The sequence below is a fragment of the Mandrillus leucophaeus genome, unplaced genomic scaffold, assembly GCF_000951045.1.
Source record: "Mandrillus leucophaeus isolate KB7577 unplaced genomic scaffold, Mleu.le_1.0 Scaffold42, whole genome shotgun sequence".
In the NCBI taxonomy this organism is placed as follows: Eukaryota; Metazoa; Chordata; class Mammalia; order Primates; family Cercopithecidae; genus Mandrillus; species Mandrillus leucophaeus.
The window spans coordinates 3,652,418-3,677,238 of NW_012104476.1; the positions used below are offsets into that span (position 1 = coordinate 3,652,418).

Here is a 24,821-nt window from a genome sequence, read left to right on the forward strand (position 1 = left end):
AGATAAAAACACCTAGCAATAAATGATGTCTTTTTCACTTTTGCAACTTTAGTACCGAGGACGTTCCTGACAAAGACGGTGTAATCACTTGATGTTTGCTGAACGGGTGGAAAACTGAGCTAAAGAAACCTCTGTCCCATTTTCTGGGAACTATTTCTCTCTGCCATAGTAGTACTTAGAAGGGGGCAGGCAGCATTTTGAATAGACACTGAGTGGCACTGAAATTCTGACCCACTTTTAATCAATGTAAAGTTAATTTTGTATGTATATAAAAGGAAAGCTAATAACGGTCAGGAAAAGAAAGATATTTTTATAACTCAGTGAAATAACTGAAAAGACAATGACTACCCTCAGAATTAAGAACACAAAAGAGAAGCATCGAAAACATCAGGAATGATCTTCCAAAGCTGCTCAGGACTGGCCACTTAGCTCCAGTTGGGGAACTCAGACAACAAGCAACAGTCCCCACAGCCAGTTCCACCTTACACACAACTGAACCAGACCCAGGACAGACAGCAGGTGTTCTTTGTCATAGGGTGGGAACTCACACTAGAAAGCAAAGGACTTTCCAAGCCAGAGTGAGGGAAATAATTAACGAGCTAAGAGTGGACCTCCAAAAAGAGGCCAAAGTAGAGATACCGGGAATAGCATGAACTACGAAGGAAATGCCTTCAAGCCTTTGAAAATAGCCTATAATTGCCAATTTATACAAGAATTCTGTTCCTAAGCATTTCTGTTTAAGCCTGAAATTTGTATTCCCATAGATACAGTATTATTAAAATGAAAATTAAGGCCGGGTGCAGTGGTTCACACCTATAATCCCAGCACTTTGGGAGGCTGAGGCTGAAGGACTGCTTGAGCCCAGGAGTTCGAGATCAGACTGGGCAACATAGTGAGACCCCCATATCTACAAAAATGTTTTTAAAAATATTAGCTGAGTTTGGTAGTATGTGCCTGTAATCCCAGCTATCTGAGAGGCTGAGACGGGAGGATTGCTTGAGCCCAGGAGGTCGAGGCTGCAGTGAGCTATGATCATGCCATTGCACTCCAGCCTGGGCAACAGAACAAGACCCTATCCCTTCACGGTCTTTTTCAGTTGAAATTACTTGTTGCCAAGAGAACCGAAAATACAATCAATATTCTGAAGTACTAAATTTCTATAATGCTGTCAAAGTTATCATTTTAAAAGAAATCACATAACGTTTTTTTCTTTGAAGTGTTACAGACACTTCCACCAGTTTTCCAGAAGGGCTCTGGATTCTTACAAATTATACACTTTACCCTTTACTAATTAGGGTTTTTTTTTTCTTTGCTATTATAATTTTACAGCAAGATTTACTATGACTATTATAGCATTAAGATGGATTTTCAAAAACAATGGCTTGTTTAACCTAACTTGGAACACAGGAAAAAGCATTAAACAAAACCAGGGCCCAAAAATCGCAAATTAAGTGATCTCTCATTCATTGTGAAAATGTAAAACAAATGAGAGCCAGGCACGGTGGCTCATGCCTATAATCCCAGCACTTTGGGAGGGCCAGCCAGAAGGATTACTTGAGCCCAGGAGTTCAAGACCAGCCTGGGCAATATTAGGTGGAACCCATCTCTATTAAAAATTTTAAAATTAGCTGAAGCGTGGTAGCATGCACCTGTAGTTCCAGCTACTTGAGATGGGAGGACCACTTCAGCCCAAGAGGCAGAGGTTGCAGTGAGTCAAGATTGTGCCACTGCACTCCAGCTTGGGCGACAGAGTGAGACCCTGTCTCCAAGTAAATAAAGTAAAATAAAATAAAAATAAAACAAATGAGGCTCTCTTATGCCTATGTGCTGACCTGTCTACACCCTTCGCACCTTCAAACATGCACCTGTTTTCTGCTAGCTTCAAGAAAAACTGCTTTGCTAACCTGAAGAGCATCAGTGCACAAATATCAACCCGTTCCACTCTGAAAACCCTTCCAGCAAATTTGTTGCTGATTAAATACACCAATGTTTTGCTGACATGGTAACATGTTATCAAGTCAATCCATTCAGATATGAAAAAAAAAAAAAAATCCTTTGTAGGATTACCAGGGTAAAATAGATACTATATAAATACCATTTTAAAGAGTGAAATTGGTGGCAGTTGTTGAATTTCTGGGGATCATTCCTTCTGTCTTATGCATTCTAATGCCTACTCAGGATTCACACATCCATAGACATGCTCTAGTCTTTCTCTCTGCTATCCTGCATCCTATCATCTCTCAAAAGAATCTAAATTTTTTTTTCAATTTTTTTTTTTTTTTTGAGACGAAGTCTCGCTCTGTTGCCCAGGCTGGAGTGCAGTGGCACGATCTTGGCTCACTGCAAGCTCCACCTCCTGGGTTCACACCATTCTCCTGCCTCAGCCTCCAGAGTAGCTGGGACTACAGGTGCCTGCCACCACGCCTGGCTAATTTTTTTGTATTTTTAGTAGAGACAGGGTTTCACCGTGTTAGCCAGGATGGTCTCAATCTCCTGATCTCGTGATCCGCCCGCCTCAGCCTCCCAAAGTCTTGGGATTACAGGCGTGAGCCACCGAGCCCAGCCGAGAATCTAAATTTTAAAACTCTTTTTGTTTTCATTGCATCATAAGAACCCATAGACAAACCATTTGAGATGCCTGCTGATTAACGTAAGTCTAAGGTCACTACTGGACACCCCTTTCTGCACAGGACAAGTCCCTCAACAGCCCCGGCAGACAATGGAAAACACGTGCTCACAGAACTCACCTAACACATTTTATTAACATCAACAAAGTCTACCTTATGGTTTATTCATTACATATTTCCATTTAAAGTGCATTTGCAAATACACTCCTGTCAGAAAAATTACTATCAAAACTCAGATCGTCATTCTGTATGACAGACATCTCAGCACACAGAAACGAAGGTGTCTACTCCTCAGGGCAGGGCTGATTCCTCCTCACACAAACTGCCCGAGACACAGTTCATTCAAGGAGACTCCAGGATGTCCAGGAAACACACATTCTCAGTCATCATCCCATTAGCTCCTTAAGCACTAACTCAAAAATCAACTTCATATAAAAATAAAAGTACTGGCATTTCCTGCTTCTGATATTACTATCTGTGATGGTTAATTTTATGTGTCAACCTGTCTGGGTCACAGCGTCCAGATATTTGTTCAGCCATTATTCTGGATGTTTCTGTGGAGGTGTTTGTTGGATGAGATTAATATTTAAATTGCTGGGCTTTCAGTAAAGTAGATTGCCCGTCATAATGTGGATGGACCTCATCCAATCACTTGAAGGCTTTAATATAAAAAGATTGACCTGTTCCAAGCAAGAAGGAATTCTGCCAGGAGAATGCCTTTGAACTTGAACTCCCACTCTTCTCTGAGTCTCCAACCTGCCAGTCAACCCATGAGATGTTGAACTCACCAAGCCTCCACAAATTCGTGAGCCAACTCCTAAAAATGAACAAATGAATCTCAATCTCAGTCTCTGTTTCTGTCTCTCTCTCCCTTCGCACACGCACACACATACACATACACATACACGTGTATACACATACACATACACACACACCCATTGGTTCTGTTTTGCTGGAGAACCCTAACACACTCTCCAAAGCAAAATAAGACTTTGCCTTGAAATTTATTAAAAAGACATATAGCTTACTTGAAGATCGACAACCAATTATTAACTAAACCAACAATGAGTTAGGAAAAGCCAGTCAAATTCCAGATGTGGGGCTTACTAGTTCTTTACCAATAGTTTCATTTAATTTTCCAAAACACTGGTAACAGACACTGCTTTATCCAATATGAGAATGTAATTTGTACCCCTACATCCCGCCATCGAAAAATGCTTGAAACTAAAAATCAAGATGAGAAATTAAAATAATCATTAGCATCTTTGTAAATGTACAAAAAAAAGTCAGTCCACACACAAATATACACAAATATGCACAGGTCAACTTTCCCTAGAAAATTCATAAAGCATAAAACTATAATTATTGATTTTTTTTTTTGAGATGGAGCCTGGCTTTGTCACCCAGGCTGCAGTCCAGTGATGTGTGAACTCAGCTCACTGCAACCTCTGCTTCCTGGGTTCGAGCAATTCTCCTGCCTCAGCCTCCCAAGTAGCTGGGATTAAAAGGCGCACACCACCATGCCTGGCTAATTCCTGTTCTCAAACTCCTGACCTCAGGTGATCCACCTACCTCAGCCTCTCAAAGTCTTGGGATTACAGGCATGAGGCACCGCACCTGGCCTATTGACTAATTATCTTTTACAAATTACTATTGATCTTGAACCATTATTTGCATGACTCTTCTCCATTTCTCATAAGAATGAGAAATAAGTATGAGCCCATTTTTCATACTGCTATAAAGAACTGCCCAAGATGGGGTAATTTATAAAGGAAAGAGGTTTAATTGACTCACAGTTCAGCATGGCTGGGGAGGCCTCAGGAAATTTACAATCACAGCAGAAGGCAAAGGGGAAGCAAGGCACCTTCTTCCCAAGGCAGCAAGAAAGAGAAGTGCAGAGCGAAGCGGGAAGAGTCCCTCATAAAACCATCAGATCTCGTGAGAACTCACTATCGCGAGAACACCATGGGAGAAATGGCCCTCATGTTTCAATTACCTCCACCTGGTCTCTCTCGACACAGAGGGATTATGGGGATTACGGACATTAGAATTCAAGATGAGATTTGGGTGAGGGGGACAAAGCCTAACCACATCAAGAGGTAAGGAGTATTATAATATTATGAATGACTGGCCAGAACAGACCAAATTTCCTTACATGAAAGAATCACCTGATCTTCAGAATGCTAATTACTGAGGTTTCTAAAGACTCCCATATGTGCTATTAATACCATAAGAGCGTCTATATTAAAATAGCCTTGGCTGGGACTATTTTTTAATGGTTGCATACGATAGGAAAGAATACAGGAGAGAAGGAATCACCAGTGGTAGGCAGAGACCAGAGCATACAGATTCAACAGGGAACCTAACAAATTCCAATTCATCACCTACAGCTGTAGATTTATGAAACCATCACATGTACAGTAGTGATTCTCAAAGTGTGGTCCCCAGTTCAACAACATCAATGCCAACCAGAAACCTGTTAGAAATGCACATTCTCGGGTGGCTCACACCTGTAATCCCAGCACTCTGGGAGGCCAAAGCAGGCGGATGGCTTGAGTCCAGGAGTTCAAGACCAGCCTGAGCAACATGGCTAGACCCCATTTTTACAAAAAATTAGCCAGTCGTGGTGGTCTGCGCCTGTAGCCCCAGCTATTCAGGAGGCGAGGCTGAGGTGGGAGGATCATCTGAGCCCGGGAAGTGAAGGTTGCAATGAACCAAGGTGGCACCACCACACTCCAGCCTGGGCGACAGAGCGAGATCCTGTCCAAAAAATAAAAGAAAGAAAGAAAAAGGCATACTCTTGGGCTTACTGACCCAATCTCTGGGAAAGGAAACCAACAATCTGTGTTTTAACAAGCTCTCCAGATGATTCTGATGCATGATTAAGTTTGAGAACCAGTGATCTCCAGTGAAGTCCAATATTTGTTAATATGAGACAGAATTAAATTACGAAATTCAAAAAATAGAGTGGCTGATTTTTACCACATCACTATGGATTATATGGAAGAAACTATTTATATTATCCCTCCCTTCTTTAATAAGGCATTCATTCAAAAATGTTTTCCCATCACTAACTAACATTATTGAAGATTTTCCACTAACCTAAAATTTCCAATCCATTCAAAAGGCTGCTCAGCTCAGCAAGACAGAACAATAGCAAAAGGTTTCCAGGAAGGTTGATGGTACATTCCCACGGAAAGCTTTCAAGCTGAATGTAGCATATTATAAGTTGCTAAACTTTATTTATGTATTTATTTACGTATTTTTGAGAGGAGTTTTGCTGTTGTAGCCCAGGTTGGAGTGCAGTGGCTCAATCTCAGCTCACTGCAACCTCTGCCTCCCGGGTGCAAGCAATTCTCCTGCCTCGGCCTCCCAAGTAGTCGGGATTACAGGCACCCGCCATCATGCCCAGCTAATTTTTGTACTTTTAGTAGAGATAGGGTTTCACCATGTTAGCCAGGCTGGTCTCAAACTCTTGACCTCAGGTGATCCGCCCGCACACCTTGGCCTCCCAAAGTGCTGGGATTACAGGTGTGAGCCATCACACCCGGCCAAGTCACTACACTTTAAATTTTTAGTTCTTCCATCATATGGGATGTAAAAGCTAAAAAGGCAAAATATATGTATTTCCACAAAGTTTTCACTTCCTTATAGGAAAATTTGCCAGTGGGGACAAAATCCTACCAAACAGGCAATTCTTCTGCCAATCTGGCTCAGACTATTAACAGGCATGCGCACTCCTCTGTAGAGGGAAAAGAAAATACCTTTAAACTGCTTAATCATGTTCTGATGGTTTTCGACGGCTTCCTTCAAGATCATTTCAGGCTGGTCCATCTTCCACCGCCATTCAGTGCCCACAGGGTTGGTGTGGTGCCTAGGAACAAGATGCAAAGTTCTAAAGGACCCTTCTGTAATAAGATCTGAGCTAGTCATTTACAATGAAGTCATCCCATTTTTTAAAATTACAAAATCAGGGCTGGTTTCCTCCTAAGAGTTCAACCATGTACAGTAGTATTTTCCAACTTATTTTAAATCATGACACCTAACAGAGAGGGGTGAATAAAGAAATCATTCAACTCTTCCCAGAGATGTTGGGCACCTAATTGACTCAACTCCGGTTATAGATTGACAGAACGCTCTCTGCTGCTTTAACCATGTTAACTATGGATGTACGCAAACAAGGCAAACTGTCACCACCATGTTACTGTCACCTACGTCAACACTTCATAAAGTGAGTGAGGACAGCTGGAACGCTTGCTTGGAAATAACACTGACAGGGCCTGAGAATGAGTTTCTCTTGATGCAGGCCTGGGGAAAGGACAAGAACCTCCACCTGGGATCCAAGCAGCTAGAACACGATGCCATTTTGAGACCAAAACCACTGCTAGAGTGTATCCTGCCCTGGGAGTCAAAGCCCCTGTATCTCCGTATTTTTCACGTCCCACCGTCATCACTCCACGGCCATACAAAAGATGACAATGCCACAACCCAAGCTATACCTAGCAGTACAACCATACCCAAGCACCTGAGCCCACGCAGAACCCTGTAATCCAAAAAACAAACAGGTAGCAAAGCCCAGAAAGGAGACCACCACCAAGACAGACACAATGGCAGAGCCCAAGCAGCAGCTCCCCAGTGTCCACCACTGCCAACCATCTCACCCTCCCGACAGGTAGAACCACCGTGGGCCTCACAGGCCCCTCAGGGCCCAAGGACCATCCTGCCTAGAAACCAGCACCACTGAAGACACTACCCCCATAAGCAGCGGAGCTGCCAGAAATAGCACAAGCTCCCCTAGGGTCTAAGGACCAGCAAGACCAGCAATACTGCCCCTAGCAAAGCCATGCCACTGCCTCCACAAACACCCACAGTCCAGGCCAATGAGGCATTCACCACAAGAACCACAGGCACCAATTATGGCCAAAGAAATCACATGGAGACTACACTACTGTCCCCGTCTAGAAGACAAGTCAAAGCACCCCACTCAACCAACACTATAAAATACTTCTCCAGGAAAGTCTTTCCCTGTGAAAACTACTCCATAAAAGTGGAAGAGGTGACTGTTATACCCGATGTGCAGATATCAAGTAGGAAAAAACAAAAACATGAAATAGCAAGAAAACACGACACTTGATAATTCTCCAGTAACAGACCTGAAAGAAAGGAAAATCTAGGCCTGTAATAGAATTTAAAATAATGATCTTAAGGAAACTCAGAGAGATACAAGAGAATACACATAGACAATTCAATGAAATCAGGAAAAGAATTCATGAGCTAAATGAGAAATTCAACAGGTATAGATATCACAAAAAAAAGAGCCAAACAGAAAACTGGAAGCTGAAGAATTCGATGAATGAAATAAATATAACTGAGAGCTTCAACAACATACAAGATCAAGGAGAACAAAGAATGTCTGAACTTGAAGACAGGACTTTTGAAATGACCCAGTCAGACCAAAAAACAAAAAAACAAAAAGAAGGAAGTAGAAGAAATAAAGAAGAAAAGGAGAAAGAAGAAAGAAGGAGGAGGAGGAAAAGAGAAGAAGAAGGAGAAAAAGAAAGAAGAAAAGAAGAAGAAGGGAGAAGGAAGAAAGGATAGAGGAGAGAGAAGGAGGAAGAGCAGGAGGAGGAGGAGCAGCAGGAGGCGTAGGAAAAAAACCTACAGGAAAGATGGGACACCATTACATGAACAAATGTTTGCATTTAGGAATTCCAGATGGAGAACAGGTGGGAAAAGACATGAAAAAGTAAATAGGTTTTAATGAAATAGCAGCTGAAAACTTCCCACATTTGGGGAGAGATATGGACATTCAGATCAAGCAAGCTAAAAATTCCTCAAATGGATTGAATGCCCAAAAAAAAAAAAAAAAAAAAAAGCCTCCTTGAGACACATTACAGTCAAACTGTCAAAAGACAATGACAAAGAGAATTCTAAAAACAGCAACTGAAAAGCATCACGTCACATATAAGGAAACCTCCATAAGAATAACAGCAGATTTATTAGCAGAAACCTCACAAGCCAGGAGAAAATGGAATGATATATTCCAAGGGCTGGAAAGAAAAAAAAAAAAAAAAGACCACCAAGCAAAGCTATCCTCTGGAAATGAAGGAGAAATAAAGCCTGTCCCAGACAAGCGAAAACTGAGGAAATTCATCACCACTAGACTGGCCTTACAAGAAAAGCTTAGGGAATCCTATATCAGGAAGTGAAAGTGATAATTACCGTCATGAAAACACACAAAAGTATAAACTCACTGGTAGGGCAAATATACAAATGAGAAAAATAAACAAGGATTCAAATGTTACCACTATGGAAGACCACCAAACTGCAAAAATAAACAGTAAGAGAGTAAAAAAGCAAAAACAACATACAAAACAACATGAGTAAGTCATCATCTACATGAATAACCTTGAATGTATATGGATTAAAGTCCCCTGTTACAAGATATAAACTGGCTGAATGAATTAAAAAAAAAAAAAAAAAAAAAACCCCAACTATTTGTTGCCTATAAGAAACTCACTTCACCTGTAAAGATATACACAGACTGAAAGTGAATGGGATGGAAAAATATAAACCACACCAACCAAAAGCAGCCAGGTGCGGTGTCTCACGCCTATAATCCCAGCACTTTGGGAGGCCAAGGCGGGCGGATCACGAGGTCAGAAGTTCGAGACCAGCCTTGCCAACGTGGTGAAACCCCATCTCTACTACAAATACAAAAATTAGCCGGCGTGCTGGCAGGCGCCTGTAATCCCAGCTACTCAGGAGGCTGAGGCAGGAGAATCGCTTGAGAACCTCAGAGGCGGCAGTTGCAGTGAGCCAAGATCACCCCACTGCACTCCAGCCTTGGCAACAGAGCAGGTCTCCATCTCAAAAAAAAAAAAAAAAAACCAGCAAGGGTAGCTATCCTTATAAAAGATAAAATAGACTTTAAGTCAGAAACTGTAAAATGAGACCAAGAAAAAGGTCATTGTATAATGATAAAGGAATCACTGCAGCAAAAGGGTCAACAACTGTAAATATTTATGAACCCAACACTGGAGCACTGAAATATAAAGCAAACATTATGAGATCTAATGGAAGATAGACTCTACTACCATAACAGTTGGGGGCATCAACATCACACTCTCGGCATTGGACAGATCACCTAGACAGAAAATCAATAAAGAAACACCAGATTTAAACCATAGGCCAAACTGTCCTAACGGACACTGACAAAATATTTCATACTACAGCTGCAGAATACACAATCTTCTCATCCATACATAAAATATTATCCAGGGTAGACCATATTTTAGGCCACAAAACTAGTCTCAAAAAATGTTAAAAAATCAAAATCCTATCAAATATCTTTTTGGACAATGGAATAAAACAAGAAATCAGTCACAAAAGGAACTTTGGAACCTATACAAAGTAATGGAAACCGAATAGCACACTCTTGAACAGCCAATTAGTCAACAAAGAAAGCAAGAAGAAAATTTAAAAATGTATTCAAACAAATTAAAGCAGAAGCAAACGTCAAAACTTAAGGGACAGAGCAAAAGCAGTACTAAGAGCGAAGTTTATAATAATAAACAACTACATCAAAAATGTAGAATGATTTCAAATATCAATCTAACAGTGCACTTCAGGGAACTAGAAAAGCAAAAACAAAACAAAACAAACCCAAAATTACTAGAACAGAAAAAAATAATAATCAGAGCAAAAATAAATGAAATTGAGACTAAAAAAACACAAAACTCAACAAAACAGAAAGTCTGTTGAAAGGATAAACATCGACAAACCATTAGACTAACCGAGAAAAAAAGAGAAGCGCCAAATAAATACAATCAGAAACAAAAAAAGAGACATTACTACTGATAGGAATACAAAGAATCATTAAAGACTATGATAACCAACTGTACACAAACAAATTGGAAAACCTAGAGGAAATGTAGAAATTCCTGTACACACACAACCTACCAAGAACAAACCAGGAAGAAAGAGAAAACCTCAACCGATCATTAACAAGAATACATCAATAATAAAAAGTCTTCCAACAAAGAAAAGTACATGGCCAGATGGCTTCCCTGATAAATTCCACCAAAAAAAAAAACCACACACACACACAAACACACACACATACATACAACATACACACACACACACACACACCCCCCTAACACTAATATTTTTCAAAACTATTTCAAAAAATTAAGGGGGAAGAAATCCTTAGAAACTCATCATTACATGAGGCCAGTATGACTCTGAAAACAAAACAAGACAAAAACACAACAAAAAAGAAAATAGCATGCCAATATCCCTGATAAAGGTATAAAAATCCTCGGCCAGGTGAGGTGGCTCACGCCTGTAATCCCAGCATTTTGGGAGGCCAAGGTGGGCAGATCACGAGGTCAGGAGATCGAGACCATCTTGGATAACACAGTGAAACCCTGCCTCTAATAAAAATACAAAAAAATTAGCCATGTGCGGTGGCGGGCGCCTGTAGTCCCAGCTACTTGGGAGGCTGAGGCAGGAGAATAGCATGAACCCTGGAGGTGGAGCTTGCAGTGAGCTGAGATGCGCCACTGCACTCCAGCCTGGGCAACAGAGCGAGACTCCATCTCAAAAAAAAAAAAAAAAATCCTCAACAAAAATATTAGCAAACAGAATTCAACAGCACATTAAAAAGATGATACACCACAATCAAGCGGGATTGTCCCCAAACATACAAGCATTGTATGCACAAATCAATAAATGTGATATATCACCTCAACAAAATCGACAAAATCCGTATGATCATCTCAACGGATGCAAAAAACAAAAGCCTTTGATAAAATTCAGCATCCCTTCATAATAAAAATTCTCAACAAAATAGGTATAGATGGAATGTACTTCAACACAATAAAGGCCATAGACAACAAACCCATAACTAACATTATACTGAAGAGGAAAAAAGTAGAAAGCTTTTCCACTAAGGACTGGCAGAAGACAAAGATACCCAGTGTCACTACTCTTATTCAACATAGCACTGGAAGTCTTACCCAGAGCAATAAGGCAAGAAAAAGAAATAATGGACATCCAAATTGGAAAAAAGGAAGTTAAATTGTCCTGGTTTGCATAAGACACAGTCTATATAAGACTATGTCTTGTAAAGACAAAACCTAGGTTTTCTTTTCTTATAAAGAAAAACCTAGAAACTACACCAAAAAACTCTTAGAACTGACGAATGTAGTAAAGTTGCAGGATACAAAATCAACACAAAAATCAGTAGCGTTTCCCTAAACCAATAATACACTATCTGAAAGGCAAATCAAGAAAGCAATTCCACTTAGAATAGCCACACACAAAAAAATACTTAGAATTGAATCTGGCCAAGAAGGCAAAAGATCTCCGCAATGAAAATTGCATATCAGGCCGGGTGTGATGGCTCACGCCTGTAATCCCAGCACTTTGGGAGGCCGAGGCGGGCGGATCATGAGGTCAGGAGATCGAGACCATCCTGGCTAACACGGTGAAACCCCGTCTCTACTAAAAAAATACAAAAAATAAGCCGGGCGTTCTGGCAGGTGCCTGTAATCCCAGCTACTCAGGAGGCTGAGGCAGAGGAATTACTTGAACTCATGAGGCAGGGGTTGCAGTGAGCCGAGATCATGCCACTGCACTCCAGCCTGGGTAACAGAGACTCCATCTCAAAAAAAAAAAAAAAAAAGAAAAGAAAATTGCATATCACTGAGGAAAGAAATTGAAGAGAGCACACACAAAAAAATGGAAAGACATCCCATGTCCATGGGTTGGAGGAATAAATATAGTTAAAGTTATCATACCACCCAAAGCAATTTACAGATTCGATGCAATCCCTATCAAAACACCAAAGACATTTTTCACAGAAATAGAAAACAATTCTAAAAATCACATGGAACCACTAAAATCCCCAAATAGCCAAAGAAATCCTACGCAGAATGAACACAGCTCAAGGCATCACAGTACATGACTTCAAAATATACTATAACTGGGCATGGTGGCTCACGCCTGTAACCCCAGCACTTTGGGAGGCTGAGGCGGGCGGATCACAAAGTCAGGAGTTCAAGACCAGCCTGGCCAACATAGTGAAACCGAATCTCTACTAAAAATACAAAAAATTAGCCAGGAGAGGTGGCAGGCACCCGTAATCCCAGCTACTCAGGAAGCTGAGGCAGGAAAATCACTTGAACCAGGCAGGTGGAGGTTGCAGTGAGCTGAGATCACACCATTGCACTCTAGCCCAGGCAACAATACGAGACTCCATCTCAAAAAACAAACAAACAAACAAAAAACTATAAACCTATTGTAACCAAAGCAGCATGGTATTGATATAAGAACAGACACATAGACTCATAGAACAAAACAGAAAATCCAGAAATAAATACAAATATTTACAGGAAATCAACTTTCGACAAAGGCGCCAAGGTCATATAATGGGGAAAGACAATATACAAAAATCAACTCAAAACAGATTACCTACATAAACCTGAAACTGTGAAATTACATACTGTGAAAACAGAGGAAACACTTTAGGACACTGATCTGGGCAATGATTTTATGAATAAAACTTCAAAATTACAGGCAACAAAAGTAAAAACAAATAGACAAATAGGATGATATCAAACTAAAAAGCTGCTGTACTGCAAAGGAAACAATCAACAGGGTGAAGAGATAACCTGCAGAAGGACAGAAAATATTTCCAAACCATTCATCAAACAAGGGATTAATATCCAGAATTTACAAAAACTTCCAACACCCAACAGCAAAAAAATTTTAAAAAATTTAAAAAAAAAACCCACAAATAATCTGATTTTTAAAAGGGCGAATGATGTAAATACACATTTCCCAGAAGAATGTATACAAGTGGCCAACAGATACATTTTTAAATGCTCAACATCTAATCATCAGAGAAATGCAAATCAAAAACACAATAAGATTCCATCTCACCCAAGTCAGAATGACTATTATTGAATAATAACAAATGCTGACAAGGATGTGGAGAAAGGGAACTCTTATACACTGTTATTGGCAACGCAAACTACTACAGTCATTATGGAAACCGATATGGAGATTCCTCAAAAAACTAAAACTAGAACTTCCATATGATCCAGCAACCCCACTATTGAATATATATCCAAAGGAAAGGAAATCAATATGTTGAAGAGATATATGCACTCTCGTGCTTATTGCACTATTCACAATCACCAAGATATGGAACCAACCTAAGTGTCCATAAGCAGATAAATGGATAAAGGAAATGTAATATACATTCACAATGGGATATTATTTAGTCCTATAAAAAAGAATGAGGCTTAATCACAGCACTTTGGGAGGCTGAAGCCAGTGGATTACTTGAGGTCAGGGGTTTGAGGCCAGCCTGGTCAACTTGGTGAAACCCCATCTCTGCTGAAAACATAAAAAATTAGCCACGTGTAGTGGCACAAGCCTGTAATCCCAGTTATTCAGGAGGCTGAGGCAGGAGAATCACTTGAACCTGGGAGATGGAGGTTGCAGTGGGCCAAAACTGTGTCACTGCACTCCAGCCTAGGCAACAGTGAAACTCTGCCAAAAAAAAAAAAAAAAGCCAAGCGCAGTGGCTCAAGCCTGTCATACCAGCACTTTGGAAGGCTGAGTGAGGTGGATCACCTGAGGTCAGGAGTTCAAGATCAGCCTGACCAACCAGGCAAAACCCCATCTCTACTAAAAATACAAAAATTATCCAGGTGTGGTGGTATGCGTCTGTAATCCCAGCTACTTGGGAGGCTGAGGCACAAGAATCGCTCGAAGCTGGGAGGCAGAGATTGCAGTGAGCTGAGATCATGCCACTGCACTCCAGCATGGGCAAAAGAGCGAGACTCTTTTCTTAAAAAAAAAAAAAAAAAATCACATACCATATAATTCTCCTATTTAAGGTTTATAAATCATTGGCTTTTAGTATATTCAGAGTTGTGCGTTGTTAGAAATGCTTGCTCCCCAGTGCTGCAAAAAAATAGCAATTGAACATAAATTTAATTTTCTCAGCAAGGCCATCTTTTTACTTTCTGCAGAAAGGGTACAGTTGCCAGCAGTTTTGCCATGAGAGTATACCAAACAAAGGAGACAGGGTCATTTATAACCTGACACGTCCATCCTACTGCTCTTACCAGTTTCCACTGGCTGGAACGGGACCTCAGATTCTGTGTTTGTCCCATTGTCTAGAAACTTACAACTTTTCAAAAGAGGCAAAGGCAGAGGAGAACAAAGGAGGGAGGAAGTAACTTGTGGAATGCTCAGAAAGGTAAAAACACCTCCAAATAAGGAAGAGGAACAGGCTATGACCTAATGCTTGCTTGGACCAGTATAAGCATGCCAGGGCAAATATTTAGGCTAAATTGTGAGAGCTAAGAACACAAAGTGCACGGATTTATCACAGTTAGCAGATCTTTAAGAATGTTAGCACAGGTCTTTGAATAAATTTTGCTTCTAAGAGAAGTTACTATTTATTCTTAATTAGACGGGAGGAAAGTCTCTTTGAAGAGGAGCCTCTACTTCACTTTTTACATGCATCTATCACCAAAATCAATTTTAAACATTTTGTCATTCCCAAATAGAAACCCTATCCCCTTGGGTATCACTCCTCAATCCCCATATTCCCTTCGGCTCTAGGCAACCACTAATCTACTTTCTGTCTCTACAGATTTGTCTATTCCAGGCAATGTACAGAAATGCAATCTTACTATAGATGCAGTCTGTTGTGATTGGCTTCTTTCTCTTAGTGTATGTTCAACATTAATCCATGCTGTAGCAAGTATCAGGACTTAATTTCTTTTTAGTGCCAGATGACATTCCTTGGAATGGATACACCACATGTTGTTTCTCTGTTCATCAGTTAATGGACATCTGGAGCATTTCTACTTTTTGGATATTATGAATGTCTTTTCATGTGTTTACTGGTCATCTGTACATCTTCTTTGGAGAACTGTCTATCAAGACTTTTTGGGTTATTTCTTCAAGACAGATATAACTCTTTCCTCCACCCTGCCCCCACTTCACAAGTAACCCATGAGCAAGGAAAACAGACAAAACTCTTCATTCAAAATTTCAAAGAATAAAACTTTCAAATAAAATTTTAAAAACAGAAATAATAGATACACAATGGTGAATGTGTGATATCTATACATACATAAAAATACCCAATATGTCCTTCTGAAAATTGGTGGAATAGTATTTTATCTATCCGTAACAGTCTACTTCACATATAATCAAAATGAAATAAAAATTTCATTTTGAAAAAATCACATCTGCGTACATCATGTTGTAGTTCAAAAACATGGTCATCGGCCAGGCCTGGTGGCTCACGCCTGTAATCCCAGCTATTAAAAATACAAAAATCAGCCAGCGTGGTGGCACATGTCTGTAGTTCCAGCTACTTGGAAGGCTGAGGCAGGATAATCGCTTGAACCCAGGAGACAGAGGTTGCAGTGAGCCGAAATCACGCCATCGCGCTCCAGCCTGGGTGACAGAGCGAGGCTGTGTCTCAAAAGAATTTAAAAAACCCCACTGTCATATACAGAATCTCACTCAAGCAATTAAGCCTTACAGCAACCCTGTAAAGAAGGTACTGTTGTTTTATTTTACAGTTGAGAAACTGAGGCTCAGAAGTTATTTTAAGAATCTGCTAAAAGAAAAGGACAATAATAAAAGCATTTATGTAACATTTAAATCAATTTTTAAGGAATCTTTTCTGACATTCTTGTTATATATTTCATTGAAACAGATGGCAAATTCTAATTTTAAAATCTCGTATATTAGTCCTTCTTTACCAGAAGCCATTGTAAATGAAATATCTCCATTTACTTAGATCTTCCTAAAAATCTCATTAAGGAATGTGTTAATCATACTGTTTGCTTTCCAAAACTCTGGGTAAATGTACTGCTCAAGAAACTGAAAGACTGCGTTGTTGGCTATGAACAGGAAATGAAGATTGAAGAGCGCTACCCATTAGATCCTGTTATTTCTTTTGAATTTTGACCTGGAGAAAACCAACTATCTATGCCAACAATCTTAAGAGATTAGGTTTTATAGTTCGTGTAAACTGTGAAACAAGAACAACTAGGACACAAAATACTTGATTATTTGTCCTATAACCTAAGTATAATGTGATCCCAATACTTCAGTCCACATAATCATATGGCTAACATACTTTTGTCTTGCAAGCACTCACCCTATAATATTTCAAACTCTGTAAACACATACTCTATTCCTAAAAAGTGGTGTTTTAGTCACATTTTATTTCTTTTTTCTTTTTTTTTTATTTTTTGAGATGGAGTCTCGCACTGTTGCCCAAACTGGAATGCAGTGGTGCAATCTCTGCTCACTGCAACCTCTGCCTCCTGGGTTCAAGCAATTCTCCTGCCTCAGCCTCCCAAGTGGCTGGGATTACAGGCACCCGCCACCACACCCGGCTAATTTTTTGTATTTTTTTTAGTAGAGACAGGGTTTCCCTCTGTTGGCCAGGCTGGTCTTCAACTCCTGACCTCGTGATCCGCCTGCCTCGGCCTCCCAAAGTGCCGGGATTACAGGAATGAGCCACTTTGCCCGGCCTGGTCACATTCTATTTCAGTGCTGCCATGATCCAGCAATACCCTTCACTGAAATAGTAACTGCAGACCATGGCACACAGGTTATTTCAACCTCAGCACAATTGGCATTTTGGACTAGATAATCCTTTGTTGTGGAGTGCTGTCCTACGCATTAGGGAATGTTTAGCAACATCCCTGGCCTCTACCCACCAGATACCAGTAGCACTCTCCTTGGTTCTAACGATAAAAAATACCTTAAGACATTGTCAAATGTTCCAAGTCTCTGTATGGGACAAGAAATAGCAATTTTGCCCCCAGTTGAGAACCAGTGATTTAACAGAATGACCTAAGAGATACCTTTAGTGTTTTGGTTTTCGTTTGTTTGTTTTTACCACATCCCTAGATAACTAAAAGAGGAAATACATGTAAAAGAACCAGCTGGTATGGTAGCCCATGCCTATAATCTCAGCACTTTGGGAGGCTAAGAGGGGAGGATTGCTTGAGGCCAACAGTTCAAGACCAGCTTGAGAAACATAGCGAGACACTGTCTCTACCAAAAATAATAATAATAATAATAATAAAAAATTGGATAGGCATTGTGGCACAAGCCTGTAGCTGGAGTTACTCAAGTGGCTGAGGCAGGAGGCTTGCATGAGCCCATGGGTTCAGCGTTCCAGTGAGCTATGATTGCACCACTGTACTCCAGCCTGGGTGACAGGGCTTAATATGGGATAATGGAATTGTGGCTATATTATTTTTTAACAGAACTTATTATTTACATTTTACATGATCTGTCAATTGAAGTATGTACAGATAAAACAATATGGCTAGGATTTGTATCAAAATAGGTAAATGAAATGATTATCCATATGATGATAAATGTTCACAGAGGTTCAATATACTATTCTCTCTCTGCTTATGTTTAAAAAAACTTTATAATAAGAATTTTTTTTAAGTGGGTAGAGAGGGATCAGGCGTGGTGGCTCACTCCTGTAATCTCAGCACTTTGGGAGGCCAACGTGGGAAGATCACGAGGTCAGGAGTTCAAGACCAGCCTGGCCAACATGGTGAAACCCTGTCTCTAGTAAAAGATACAAAATATCAGCCGGGTGTGGTGGTAAGCACCTGTAATCCCAGCTACTCAGGAGGCTGCAGCAGGAGAATGGCGTGAACCCAGGAGGCGGAGGTTGTGGTGAGCCAAGATTGTGCCATTGCACTCTAGGCTGGGCAACAGAGTGAGACTCCATCTCAAAAAAAAAAAGGAGTGGGTGCAGGGGTTGAGGGGCTAACACAGGTCTCAGTAGGTACATGAACAACTCGCTGTTAAGTCAAAAAATTATCGTTGAGGCAAACAATACACAACTGAATGCCTGGGAAGAAAAGCTAGGCACCAAAGCTAATGTGGTGAATTGGAGTACTGAAAAGCACCTGCACGCGCCTGGGATTTAGAAAGGCACACTGGACAGGATACACGCTAAGAAGCGGCCTAGGAAGACTCTAAACTTTCACCTCTGCCTGATCTTTAGGCTCAGCACAAGCAGGAAGCAAAGGCTGAGGCAGAGTTGTAAATGGCCTGGCTAAACATTAAGAGTGTTCCAGGCCGGGTATGGTGGCTCAAGTCTGTAATCCCATCACTTTGGGAGGCCAAGGCTGGTGGATCACTTGAGGCTAGGAGTTCGAGACCAGTCTGACTAACACAGTGAAACCCCATCTCTACTAAAAATACAAAAAATTAGCCAGGCATAGTGGCAGGTGTCTGTAGTCCCAGCTACTTGGGAGGCTGAGGCAGGAGAATGGCGTGAACCCGGGAGGCGGAGCTTGCAGTGAGCCGAGATCGTGCCACTGTACTCCAGTACGGGCAACAGAGCGAGACTCTGTCTCAAAAAAAAAAAAAAAAAATTAGCCAGATGTGGTGGCGCACACCTGTAATCCTAGCTACTCAGGAGGCTGAGGCATGAGAATTGCTTGAACCCAGGAGGTAGAGGTTGCAGTGGGCTGAGATTCCACCACGGCACTACAGCCTGGGTGACAGAGCAAGACCCTGTCTCAAAAGGGAAAAAAAAAAAGAGAGAGAAAGATTGTTCCAAGACAGAGTCAATCTGCAAAGACTCACAGAAACTTTTTTTCTTTTTTTTCCATTTCTTTTCTTTGGCTCCATGAGCTCAAGGAAATATCTGTCAAATCATTAACTGACCCTTGAGCCTAAGACACAAACTTTAGAGATAATGTAAAACAAAGAATAAAGTCTTTAAAAATATAGTTTAGAAAACTCACTAAACAAACAAAACCCAGAGCAAGCAATAAAAAACAAACCCTGAAGAGTGAGAAAAATCTGACCTTCAGAGTTAACACATTCTAATAATCAAAATATGCAGTTTTCAACAAAACATTTCTTTCCATACAAACCATACAAAAAATAAGTGTGACCCATTCCCAGCAGATATTAGCTAAAACTCTCCGTGAGTAAGCATAAACATCAGACCAACTCAAAAAAGACTTTAAGCCAACTATCTTAAACATGCTCAAAGAGCCAATGGAAACTATGGACAAAGAGATGAAGGAAACCAAGAAAACAATGTCTAAACAAATCCAGAATATCAATGAAGAGATACAAATGATAAGAAGGAACCAAATAGAAGATGCGAAAGAATAATAACTGAAATGAAGACTTCCCTAGAGGGTTTCAACAGAAGATTTGAACACGCAAAAGAAAAAATTCAGTGAAGTGGAAGACAAATCAATTTGGAATTATCTTGTCTAAGGAGAAAAAAAAAGGGTGAAGAAAATTGAACAGAGCCTTAGGACACCATCAAATTGAAAAGAGCTGGAGGCCGGGCGCGGTGACTCAAGCCTGTAATCCCTGCACTTTGGGAGGCCGAGACGGGCGGATCACGAAGTCAGCAAACCGAGACCATCCTGGCTAACGTGGCGAAACCCCGTCTCTACTAAAAAATACAAAAAACTAGCCGGGCGCGGTGGCGGGCGCCCGTAGTCCCGGCTACTTGGGAGGCTGAGGCAGGAGAATGGTGTAAACCTGGGAGGCGGAAATTGCAGTGAGCTGAGATCCGGCCACTGCACTCCAGCCTGGGTGACACAGTGAGACTCCGTCTCAAAAAAAAAAAAAAAAAAGAGCTGGAGGACACCATCAAGCATACCAACATAGGCATAATAAAAGTTCCAGAAGGAGAGAAAAAGGAACAGAAAGAACATGTGAAGAAATACTTACTGAAAAATTCCCAAATTTGGTAGAAGACATGAATTTACAGAACTAAGAAACTCAACAAACTCTAAGTAGTACAAACACAAAGAGATCCATACCAAGGTATGGTATAATCAGACTGTTGGAAGAATTAAGACAAAGAAAGAAACTTGAAAGAAGCAAGAGAGAAGGCACTCATCACATATCCTTAGTAAAATTAACAGCCAATTTCTCAGCAGAATCCATGGAGGCCAGAAGGCAGTAGAAGAGCATATTTAAAATGTTACAAGAAAAAAACTATCAGTCTAGATTTCTATATCTAGAAAAAAATTCTTCAAAACTGAAGGAGACATTAAGACACTGACAATAAAGGCTGAGGGAGTGCACTGCTAACAGACCTGCCTTACCATAAATGCTAAAGGGAGTTCTTCAGACAAAAATGAAAGGACACCAAACAGACTCATATCATACAAATATACAAAGAACAACATAAAGATAAAACACATAGGTAAATACAAAAGTCACCATTGTTGTATTTTTGGATTTTTATTTGTGTTTGTTTTTCATTTGTTTGTTTTGAGACAGGGTCTTGCTCTGCCACCCAGGCTGGAGTGCAGTGGCACAATTAAGGCTCATTGCAACCTCCAGCTCCCAGACTTATGATCACCCCCACCTCATCCTTCTGGAGTAGCTGGGACCTCATATATATGCACCACCATGCCCGGCTAATTTTTGCATGTTTTGTAGAGACGAGATTTCGTCATGTTACCCAGACTGGTCTTGAACCCCTGGGCTCAAGTGCTCCACCCACCTTGGCATCCCAAGGTGCTAGGATTATAGGCATAAGCCACTGCACCCGGCCAGTATTTTTAGATTGTAACTCCTCTAGTTTTTCTCTTGATGGTGTAAAAGACAAATGTATAAAACAGCAATTATAAATCTATGTTAATGGGCATATAGTAGATAAAGTTGCAATTTGTGACAATGACATACAGGAGGCGGGACAGAGCTGTCTATGAGCAAAGTTTTTGACCACTATTGAGTCAAATAATATCAACTCAAAATAGTGTCACCAATTCAAAATAGTCAATCCCATTAATCACTGATTTCATACATGTAACATTGTCTACTTGCTAAAATTTATTTGTAACCCCCAAATAATCATAAAATAACCCCCAAATCAAATTATTATAAGCGTTTATAATAATCAAAATAACATTTTTAAGAATAACTTTGGAAAAAAGAGAAGTATAACTCTTGTGTCAATATGGAGATAAATTAAGAGATGACACTGACTAGAAAGTATCAAATCATTTTGGTTGCTAAAGGGAGAAATAATGAGAATCTGAAACATAATCAATAGAATTAAATAAGCAAATGGATATAGTGAGTTTGAGAAAAAGAGAAGAAATGTCCAGCCTGGGCCATCAGATAGCTAACAGTGCCATTACCCAAAACAGAACAAGTTAACACAAGCCTAATAAATTCCATGATAAATATATTAAGCTTGAAATGACTGTGGATGATCCAAGTGAAAGTATGCAACAGGAAATTGGATATGGAGAATGAAAACTCAGAAAAGAGACTGAGACTGGAGATAAAGTATTTAAAGATGTCAAACTACAGGTAAATCAAGCCATGGAAATGGTTTATGTCTCCTACCATCATCACACAGAGTCATAAAAGACGGCCGAAGGACAGAAGCAGAAAGAAGAGCTAACAGAGGAAACTGAAAAGAAACTAACAAGGGTGGGTGGGGTACTAGAAGAGACTGGTGTCTCTGAATCTAACAGAAGGGGTGGCCCTTCCCCTTCTTTCCTAGCATGCTTCACTGGAGTTCAACTAAGATAAGAATTAAGTAGCTTCTATTAGATCTGATAGTAAGGAAGTCATTAGTGACCACGACAAAATGAACTGCTATGGAGACATGAGTTGGCATACAGAACTAGGAGTTGAAGAGTAAGCAGTTTTAAGTGAAGCAAAGAAATGCGTTAGTAGGCTAGGTGCGGTGGCTCATGCTTGTAATCCCAGCACTTTGGGAGGCCGAGGCAGGCAGATTACCTGAGGTCAGGAGTTCAAGACCAGCCTGGCCAACATGGTGAAACTCCATCTCTACTAAAAATACAAAAATTAGCTGGGCATGGTGGTGTGCACCTGTAGTCCCAACTACTTGGCAGGCTGAGGCAGGAGAATCACTTGAACCCAGGAGGCAGAGGTTGCAGTGAGTTGAGATGATGCCATTGCACTCCACCCTGGGCAACGAGCTAAACTTCATCTCAAAAAAAAAAAAAAAGAAAAGAAAAAGAAATGAGTTAGTAGCAAGCACCACCACCCCCAAAAAAAGAGAGACAGAATTGTGCAATTTAGCCATTTTCTTTCACTTAAACTATTCCCAGTTGCTGTAAAAGACTCAACTCTGCATACAATGGGCTGTAACCAGCTGAAACACAACATTCACTGCTTGTATTTCCAGCAAGATAAACTGAAAAGCCTCCAATAACAAGACACCCAAGCTGATACCTTAGCATAAAACTAGTCATAGATAGAAAAAAAAGAAAACAATGTAGGAGAGCAAGATAAACAGAAAGCACAAAAGGATAGAATAAAAATAAACTTTTATCAATAATGTATCACTGTTTATCGATAATCACTATAAATAAGACAAACTAAACTCACCAGCTAAAAAAGACAAATTGTACGAATGGATGTTTACAAATCCAGCAATTCCTCAGTGTTTGTCCAAGAGAAATAAAAATATTTGTCTACAAAATTTTTAGACACTAACATTCACACTTAAAAAGATTAATCACCAAGACAGCAGAGCTCTTAGGTGAGTCTGAGTGTGAGCTGGGCAGATTGATTACCACAGCTCATTACATATTCGATCACCATGACCATTCATTTTTACTTACCGCCAACAGAAGACACATTTATTAGCACACGCCAAGCTCGGGGTGGTTTCCATGCAGCGATGGCTCTCAATTCCATAGAAGGTGTGTTTGTAACAACCTCCTCTCCCTCGAAGCATCGACTATGACAAGTAAACAAATCACAATTTGAATAAAATCGTCAACGCACAGAAACAAACCACCAAGGCATCATTTTTAAGAGAAACCATGTGTTTCGTAACCATAAATACTCCTACTGGTATCTGCATGACGCAGGAAATTAGCATTGGAGCATTTTAGTGTTTTGGCAGTGCCTTGGGTTTTTACTAAAGCCCAATGACATAAACCTATGATTCATTAACTCTGAAAACTCTATAGGGAGAACCACTAATGCTTTCATTTTCAAATCCATCAGACTCCTTCATTAATATTAGTACAATAATATATAATGCTAAGAAACAGATAAAACAGACTCCTAAAAAATGGGGGCTGTCTGCATATGCAAGCGTATCCCTGCTCTGAATAAAGAAGGATGGGTACGGGAGAACAATCCTGGAGTGTGGTTCTTTTGTTTGTTTTGTTTTGAGACAGGGTCTTGCTCTGTTCCTCAGGCTGGAGTGCAGTGATGCAATCATAGCTCCCTGCAACCTTCAGCTCCTGGGTTCAAGCAATCCTCCCACCTCAGACTCTCAAGTAGCTGGGACTATGGCTGTGAGCCACCATGCCTGGTTATTTTTTAATTTTTTGTAGAGATGAGGTCTCACTATGTTGCCCAGGCTGGTCTTGAACTCCTGGTCTCAAGCGATCCTCTCACCTCAGCCTCTCCAAATGCTAAGATTACAGTTGTGAGTAAGCCACTGTGCCCAGCCCTGGAGTATACATATTTGAGACATTGTGGGGGCAAGCAGCAGGTATGTAAGAAATAGATTATTATTCCCATTTCCAAAAAAATCACCATTTGATGCAAGGGATAAAAACATGTATCATGAGTCATATAAGTTGGTACATGTAGTAAGAAGGTAATCTAAAGAAATACCTAGATCAACTAGGGTTGGAATCAAGATAATATCAAGCTTTAAAAGATAAAACCAGATCTGTCCAGAGCTCTGTGTAAGACCAGCTTGATTTCAGTACAAGTGAAAGCAGTGAAGCCTGGGACGAGGTTATGTGAGAGAGGTAATGTGACTTTCTCCTAAGATCAGTGGAACTGGTAGGTTACTGAAGAAGTGAAATCAATGTCATTCCCCACTGAGGGGCACACCAGAGGAAGTCATCCAAAATAACTGATTTTGAGGCCAAGTGACTGAAATAACATGGAATTAACAATACCAGCAACGAACAAGGAGAAGGAAAGTGGAAACATGAATCAGTAGCCTTTACACATGTATGATGTGTGTCAGTGTACTATTTTTTTTTTTTTTTTTTTCTTTTGAGACAAAGTCTCACTCTGTTGCCTAGGCTGGAGTGCAGTAGTGTGATCTGGACTCACTGCACCCTCCGCCTCCCAATTCAAGTGGTTCTCCTGCCTCAGCCTCCTGAGTAG

At 40.4% G+C, this 24,821-nt stretch overlaps 1 protein-coding gene across 1 annotated transcript in view; it reads right to left on the bottom strand.

Moving 5' to 3' along the window:
* The window catches only part of LOC105548711 (S-adenosyl-L-methionine-dependent tRNA 4-demethylwyosine synthase), a 268,689-nt gene that overhangs the window by 150,260 nt on the left and 93,608 nt on the right, over positions 1-24,821 (bottom strand). Inside the window, exons 10-11 of the mRNA XM_011992876.1 lie at positions 23,303-23,421; positions 6,392-6,501 (exon numbers count right to left, since the gene is read on the bottom strand). Coding sequence (XP_011848266.1) covers positions 6,392-6,501; positions 23,303-23,421 — 229 coding nt within the window. The remainder of the gene's footprint in view (positions 1-6,391; positions 6,502-23,302; positions 23,422-24,821) is intronic.